At 47.4% G+C, this 8,480-nt stretch overlaps 1 protein-coding gene across 1 annotated transcript; it reads left to right on the forward strand.

The window, feature by feature from the left end:
- Positions 1-1,052: 1,052 nt before the first annotated feature.
- Positions 1,053-8,400, forward strand: STAR (steroidogenic acute regulatory protein). Its single transcript, XM_033104209.1, has 7 exons — positions 1,053-1,222; positions 2,239-2,352; positions 2,672-2,799; positions 3,906-4,064; positions 4,191-4,375; positions 4,994-5,087; positions 5,584-8,400. The coding sequence occupies exons 1-7, from the start codon at positions 1,159-1,161 to the stop codon at positions 5,695-5,697; spliced, it is 858 nt and encodes a 285-aa protein (XP_032960100.1). The 5' UTR covers positions 1,053-1,158; the 3' UTR covers positions 5,698-8,400.
- Positions 8,401-8,480: the final 80 nt, after the last annotated feature.

Below are 8,480 nucleotides of genomic sequence, written 5' to 3' on the forward strand. Positions count from 1 at the left end.
GATGGTGTGTGGGAAGAACTGCAGAGGAGACTCGGCTGCTGTATGGGTCCCTGTTTAGAGCACAGAGCCCCCAAAGTGCAAAGACTCAGATGAGCACCCAAGTATCCTGTCTCTTCAACCTTTCAGCTCATGCCAAGCCCTGTGGTGTAGCCTGCCCAGCTTGGGTACTCATGGAAAGTGTAAGGAAGCGTGCAGGGCACGGCCAGGCTCAGGTCCCCTTTCCTTGTGCGTCTGGCCAGTTCTACCCTCTGCTCGTGAGCTTACAGGACTCAGCCCTGCGGTATCATCCTTGCTCCTAAGGGAACGAACTCTGCATAGGGTTTTGATAAAGTGATTTATATAAATAGTTGTTCATATAAAAATGGAACACTGGAACACACAAAGTGTCTGGGGGCAGCCAGAGGGACCGTGGAAAGGGGGACTGAAGGCAGAGGACGTGTGCTATTGTCCCAGCCCTGCCACCGACCAGCTGTTTGATCTTGAACGAGTCACTTCCATTCTTTGGACTTTGGGCTCCTCATCCAGGGCCTGGATGGCCTCTCCCAGCTCTGGCCCACTAAGTTCTCTTAGTAGCAGACATCTGGACATTCACAGGCAGAGTTTCCCAAAGCACAGGGGGTTCAGGTAACACCCGCATGGCAATCAGCTAGGATTGTTTTTAAATACAGGTTTCAGAGCCTCAATTCTAGACCTAGTAAATCTGGAGTTTCTGAGAATAAGGGATAGAAATCTGTATTTTAAACAGCCTACAAGCTATTTGAGAATCACTGCTGGAATGTGTATGTTTTCTTCTAAACTGCTTTTACCTCAGCTGCTTTTTTTCTATTTCTCTCTACCCACTGAGTCAGACACCAACCTCCCTACTCCTTTCTGTGCCTCCCCCCGCCTCACCCCCCCTGCCCAACACACACACGCAAATGGCCAAAGCAGTGGTGTGAGGCAATCCCTCTATCCTTGACCCCTTCCTTTGCACAGTGAGTGATGGCGTTTTTATCTCTCGGTGATGAAGCACAGCCTTCAGCTGGAGGCATTTAAGAGGCAGAACACACAGTCCCAGCACAGCTGCAGGACCGAGGAAGACCTTGACAGGCCCAGGCAGGACAGAGGCCACCCCTGAGAGCAGAGGCACGAGCAGAGGCTACCAGCTGCCAGGAAACAATGCTCCTAGCAATGTTTAAGCTGTGTGCGGGCAGCTCCTACAGACACGCGCGCAACATGAAGGGTGAGTTCCCTGGGGGAGAGGGTGTTTAGGGGGTGACCAAGAGCTCTCAGGCATGTGGCTTACTGGGGAAAGTGCTGAACTGGGGCCAAGCCACTCAGGTTCTGCCTCTTAGTGGGTGAGTCTGTGCAAGTCTTGTCCCTTCTGGACCTCAATTTTCATACCTGAACAGGTGGGCTGGATACCAAGATGTCTGTGTCTCTTCTAGATTCTGGTCTCCCCAACAGGGCTCCAATCTTCCTTGAACTCTTCTTGACTCAGACTTCCTCTACGATCAGTACCAAGGGCACCACAAAAGTCCTAGCCACAGTGGTAGAGGGAGGAGCAAGCCTTGATTCCAACAAGCAGTGTTGGAAAGCCTGACACAGGGGCGGGGAAAAGAAAAAGAAAGGGGAGTAAGACAGCAGAAGAGCAAAGACCCTAGTTGCTGGCAGCTCCAGACCTTAGGGGACAGGCGTCTTTAATTCTTCTTTTTTTTAAAAAAATTTATTGGGGTGATAATTGTTAGTACAATTACATAGATTTCAGGTGTACAATTCTGTATTACATCATCTATAAATCCCATTGTGTGTTCACCACCCAGAGTCAGTTCTCCTTCCATCACCATATATTTGATCCCCCTTACCCTCATCTCCCACCCCCCACCCCCCTTACCCTCTGGTAACCACTAAGCTATTGTCTGTGTCTATGTAATTCTCTTTTTGAACAGAATTTTTCTGGTTGTTTGAACAAAACTTCTCTCCCTTTCAAGAAGGAAACTCTGGTGTGGCCCCTGCCTCCAGGCAGTACCAGGCCTGGCCAGCCCAGATGGCAGGCAGATTTCTGGGCCCTGGAGACAGCCTGGCGCAGTGTAACAAGCACTGGACTGTGAGCTGAGCTGGCTCTAGTTCAGTTTCCTACTAGTAAGAGTGTGTTCCTGATCAAGTCACTTCCGTCTCCAAACCAGTTTCATCTGTGACAAGATGAAGGCATGCAAGGGGCTTTCCTGCTCCTAGGCAAGTTTCCTCCTCTCCCTGCAGGGCTAAGACACCAAGCTGTGCTGGCTCTTGGCCAGGAGCTGAACCGGAGGGCTCTGGGAGGCCCGACCCCAAGTGCATGGATTAACCAGGTCCGGCGCCGGAGCTCTCTGCTGGGTAAGTGCTGAGGCTCCCCGGCTTCTGCCAGTGGCAGGAGGCCCCCAGGGTGCACACATGGCACATGTGGCTCTGGTTTTCCTCACCCTTCTGGCCTTTCTTAGTCACTGGAGAGGATGGGAAGGGAGTTTCTTCTCACTGTCAGATCCCCTCCCTGTCACCTGAAACTGCTATGTCTAACTGGATCTGCAGGCGAATCCTATGGCTTTGGTTTTGGCTCTTCAGAGAAAAGAGCAGATCCAGAGATCAAAGGGATGTAAGCTGACGGGAGGCTAGGGGACTGGTAGGAAGCTTGGTCTCTCCTTGGCTGTGTACCCAGGTTCTCGGCTGGAGGACACTCTCTACAGCGACCAGGAACTGGCCTATATCCGGCAGGGAGAGGAAGCCATGCAGAAGGCCCTGGGTATTCTCAGCAGCCCGGATGGCTGGAAGAAGGAGAACCAGCAGGTAAGCAGGGAACACAGTTCCTGTCTATTTCATTGCCATCCTCAAGGCCAGCTGGGGGTCTCTGCTCTCCTCAGAATTCCTGCCTTGTGCAGTAGTCACTGGGCAACAAGTAGTTTTGAGAATTCTCCTTTCCCAAAAATATATCCTCAGCTACTCCCTTCCTCCGTCAAAGACATCCTGGAGACTCACACTTGAGCAATTCACATTGTTCCTGAATCCTTACCTACCTCCAAACACGCTGTCCACCTGTTCAGCAGAGACCATGCAATGGTCTGTGTGTATTCGCGGCCTCCTCACCTGGGCCCAAAGTTCCCGAGCTAAGTCAGGTAGAGCGTCTGTGCCGTTCAGCTTGTTTTATGGCTCAGCTTGCACAGGTGAGCTGGGCTCACCTGCAACAGGGCTGGACTAGAACACAGACGGCCCAAACCTTCTGGGCTCTCTGCTCGAGAGCACTGCACCTTCACAGGGAGCCCGTTAGCGCAGCGCGTATTAACGGCCAGTGGCTCTAGTGAGACTTTGGTGGTTTTATCTTCACCAAAAGCTTACGTGCTGGCCATTGCCCCCAGTTCAGGTAAAACCTCTCCATGTAGAGTTAACAGACTACTACTATTAGTTTGGGAGTCAACAAATCTGGGACTTAGGCCCAGCACTGGTCTTAGCTACGGGTCCCTGGGCATATCACTGACCTGTGGCCCTCTTTCTTTCTTGGGTAAAATGAGGTACTAGACTGAAAAAATCTTTAAGATCCCATCAAACATTCTATGTAGTTGGTTGTAAGCTGGACTTTTCCCACTCTCAGGTTTGTCTCTTTCAGGATTTTTGAGCTTCTGAGGTAGTGTTCTTTTCAGTTGGACCTGCCCATGCCTACCAAGCAAATAGGGCCCAGGGAGCAGACAGGTCGCCTCTCAAGTCTTCAGCAGATGTACAAGGCCTGTGGCAGGAAAGATCACCTTCTCCACCTTAGTCAGAAATAGTTTCAGGTTTCTTAATACTTAGCTTAGAGTTCTTGCTGTTCCGCTTCCCGCCTTGCCTGGCATTGTCTGCGTGCCCTGGGCTAGCAATCATTCTCTCTAACCTTTCTCCTGGGGCTCCTTTCTCCCTGACAGGTCAATGGGGACAAAGTGCTGAGTAAAGTGGTCCCGGACGTGGGCAAGGTATTCCGGCTGGAGGTGGTGCTGGACCAACCCATGGAGAGGCTTTATGAAGAGCTTGTGGAACGTATGGAGGCGATGGGAGAGTGGAACCCGAATGTCAAGGAGATCAAGGTGAGGCGAGTCCCTGTGTGGGCGGCAGGGACCCATGAGAACCCAGTCTAAAGAGGCCAAACTGTGGGTGGTTCCTTCCTGCCAGCACTAACTGAGTAGCGATTCTGGTTCCCTGTGGCCTGGCAGGTCCTTCAGAAGATTGGAAAAGACACAATGATCACCCATGAGCTGGCTGCAGAATCAGCAGGAAACCTCGTGGGGCCCCGGGACTTCGTGAGCGTGCGCTGTGCGAAGCGCCGAGGCTCTACCTGTGTGTTGGCTGGCATGGCCACACATTTCAGGGAGATGCCAGAGCAGAAAGGTGTCATCAGGTAATACTGGCAGCAGGCTCAAAAGCTCCCTTTCCTAACACAGGCCTGTGGGCCAAGCGTGTGATAAATCCCTGGCTCCTGGAAACCAATCCTTGGCCCCTACCCTCAGTTTCCCTTCACAGGGAAGATTCGCATTTTCCATAGTAGGGCAGGAAGACAAAACTGGCCCTACTTACGTAGCCAGTTTGTCCTGATCCTCCCCCAAAATTTGAAGAATCTTAATAATCTTCTAAAGCAAGAGGTAGGGCTGAGGTTTAGCTGATATCGTCAGGTACGATTGTACTGATGATTAAACTTTAATCCACGCCACTTAGAACACAGCTGCTGAGTTCCCCAGGGGCCCCACCCAGCACCCTGGACCCTTTCCCTAACCTGTCATCCAGCAACGAAAAGGCATCACAGGAGGCTTCGAGGTTCCTGCTCCAGCTCTAGTCAGCATTTGTTCTGATGACCTGGTAACCATGCCAACCATGCCAGGTGTCAAATATCACCTGTAGCAAAAGATACTTCTCTGATGATATTTGGAAAGACAAGGCACTCAAGCATGTGGCTAGTATGAGTCAGCATAAAAGAGAACTCGGAATTGTCCTTTTGACTTGACTCCTCTTCATCTGCTAGAGCTGAGCACGGTCCCACGTGCATGGTGCTCCATCCTCTGCCTGGAAGTCCTTCCAAGACCAAACTTACCTGGCTGCTCAGCATTGACCTCAAGGTGAGGGGCACGGGAGGTGGCTGTGCGAAGGTGGTGAGAGGAAAACAGGTTCATACCCGCTCCCACATTATCCCACACAGAATAGGGAAAATCCTCTTCCATTTTGAGAGAATCAGACTGTTGGAGAGGTAAGAGGCCAGAGTAATGGCTTAATTCACATTCCACCATCTCAAAGGCCTGCAATGGCTCCCTTTTACCTCTCATATCAAATTTCAACTCTGTAGTTATTTTAGAAAGAAAACTTAGGTCCAGAAAGGTATGCTCACTAGCTCAGGGTCACACTGCTGGGAAGACAGGGCTGAGATTTGTCCTAACAGTACATCCTGTGCTTCTGACACTGGCATGACAGGGAGGGCAGCAATCCAGCCCTTGACAAGGATGCACGTACAGATAGAAGACCAAGCCCAAGCCGGCCCACATTTGTGATAGGGTGCAGAAGTGTCTAGAGTGGACCATCACCCACAAGATCGCCAAATTCTTCTGCCTTCTACTCTAGGGATGGCTGCCAAAGACGATCATCAACCAGGTCCTATCCCAGACCCAGGTGGACTTCGCCAATCATCTGCGCAATCGCCTGGAGTCCAGCACTGCTCCTGAAGCCAGCTGTTGAAGCCCAGCCTGCTGCTCCCAATTGTTCCAGCTGCATCGGCTTGCATGCTCAGCAGGAAAACCCCTCCCAGAAGCCTGCAAGTCTGAGATCCTCACCTGGGAACAGTGGGATGGGTTGGCAGTGTATTTCCAGTATAATGCTAGGACTCAGATTGGTAAAATTTTAGTGCCAAGACAATAGGGAAGAGGCTCTTAGATAATGGAGAGCCTTCTAACTTCACTCACTGATTAGCTGCAAAATGAAGGTTAAGGGTCCCAAAGTATTTTTAAAACTTCTCTGGGCCCTTACACGTCTACCTAAAAACATCTTGAAATGCTACTAGCTGCGAGCGGGTGCAGAGGGTGCTAAATGCAAGGATTGGGACCTCACACTGTATGGGCTCCAGAGCGCCATTCCCTGCAGGCAGTGTGTGTGGACATAGCAGGGTCTTACAGGAAGAGGGGCTCCAGCAAGGCTCCGCTCAAGCAAGCAAGGGGCTACTCCAAGGTGCAGGCCACTCCCCCTAGCAGGTGCCTTCCAAACCTCGTCCAAGTTTTCTTGATGAAAAAATACAAAATTATTAGACTGGTTCCCCTACTTCTCCCATGAGCACCAGTCAGAATAAAGAATTGTAATTAATACAAAAGCTACATTCTGTACCTGTTTTAAAATTCTACTCTTAAGAAATCTATTTGAGTAAATTGCAACTTCATACTATAGGAGTCCTGGACCAAAATTTGAATTAAATTGAATCCCTTAGCTCACTAACAGGAAAAACTTCTGGGGACTTACATCAATTATTTAGAATGTCACCAGAATCATTCATAAAAATTTAATTTCCACAATAAGCACAAGCCTAAATCAGCTCTTAACTCTATAACTGGTAGCTGATTAAAGGGCACTGGAAAATGAAGATTATGACTGAGGATTTTTTATTTACCTAATTAAAAGGAGGGATAATGCCAAACATGAGTGAATGATAATAGTAAGATAAAGTTGAAAACAAATTTCATTTTCCCATTAGTGATTGTTTAGACCTAAAATGGCAATTGAATCTTTAAATCAGAGTCTATTATATCAGCTCTCAGCTTGGCTCAGGGCTGCCAATTTCTCTGCTTTAATAGGTCAACATTTTACTATTGTGAGAGGAGATGGCTGGAAGAAGGGGTAATATGGTGATAGTGAATTCCCTTTCTAAGATTCAGAGAATTTATGCTTTGAAACATAAATTAGGATGGCATTATTTTGCTAAAATGTATACGTAAGATGAAAAACCAAACATTACCACTTGAAGCTTTCCCAGTCTAGTGCTAATAGTGTTGCTGATTTTTACCATTTGGAAATAGAGCTCTATCTTGTTTATTTAACAAATTAGCAGTAGTGGGAATGCTGGTATTTATTGAGATATTAAAATTTTACAACTGATGGAGGTATTTATTATTATTTATTCAGATTGTTTCTTAGAGTAGTCTACTTTTGGCAAAGATAAAATGATTGCTTATCCATCCAGAAGCTTCAGAGCCAGAAGGGATAGTTATAATAATGTGTCTAGAACAGGAGTATCATTTACTCCCAGCTAACAGAAAATGGTTGTTTAAAGATGTGTAAAGCAATATATATTCTGGTTTCAAAAGACAATAGGCTTATAGTAAAGATATGGGCTTTCAACAAACACCATGGTTTTGAGCTCGACTGTAATTTGCCAACTGTGTCTTTGAGATGACTGGGGAGATAGTCTCCCACTTGTTTAATTTTATAATGGAATAAAATAAGTTGTGATGATCTGCTTACAGAAACCATTTTATACAGGACTATATGAAGAGTGGGTATTTTGAGCCCTTCAAATGAAACCACACACACACACGGAATATGAAGTATACAGAGGGAAAAACCATTATTTCTGTAACCTCTGATTTATGAAAGCCAAGTGTACAAAAAAGTAATTTTAGCATTTAAATGGAGTACATATGTAATATTTTTATATTTGATATAATTATGTATTTGGTAATTTACATTGAAGAATTTACGTGCAACTTCCCCTAAATTACACCACCCTCAGCTTCTTATAGTTCTCCAAACTCTGATGACCCAGAGCTTTATAAGCAAGTCTGCCCTTTAAGACCAGCCACGAATGATTGGTTTCCGGGGGTGACAGGCAGGACTCCAGCCTGTGATCATCCTGACTCAGTGTTAGGTTTCCTGTTAAGAGACGTGGAATGGCCAAAACAAAGAGCCTGGGTGATTTATTAGGAGACAAATATATTAGTCAAAGCTACTGTGTTAAGATACCAATAGTCACTGGAAATTCAGGAAATTTCTTAAACAGGCATAATATACGGTGATTCTTGGCAACACATCACCTACCTTGTGGTGAACCACTCTGCTTATTAACCTAGGTAGAAAGTCCTATGTAGGAGAGTTGTTGGGGCCATCCTGGGAGGGCTGTACTGTCATTGATGAGTTAGGGAAAGCACAAAGGGACCCTAGGGAAAGGCTCATCATTCTTACACTCTAGTTTTTAGTATTCTGAAAACTGCCCTTTAATCACCTGCTATTGCAAAGGAAGATAAGCAAGGCAGGAAAACAAGCTGCACTATTAACACACATGTCCACAGAGAAGAACTAGAGTGAGACTATTAACCCTGCACTCTTGTTCTCCTCGAGTCTGATTTTCACAGGATAAAGGGGGTGGTTGAGTTGGCTGGAGAGAAGGGAAGCAACAGAAGAGGGGTTGTGATATGTGTCAGAAACCCGTCTCTCTCCTCCAATGCTGGTTCCCCTTCTTCAGACTGCCCACATTTCTG

The sequence above is a fragment of the Rhinolophus ferrumequinum genome, chromosome 4 (assembly GCF_004115265.2).
Source record: "Rhinolophus ferrumequinum isolate MPI-CBG mRhiFer1 chromosome 4, mRhiFer1_v1.p, whole genome shotgun sequence".
Taxonomy (NCBI): domain Eukaryota; kingdom Metazoa; phylum Chordata; class Mammalia; order Chiroptera; family Rhinolophidae; genus Rhinolophus; species Rhinolophus ferrumequinum.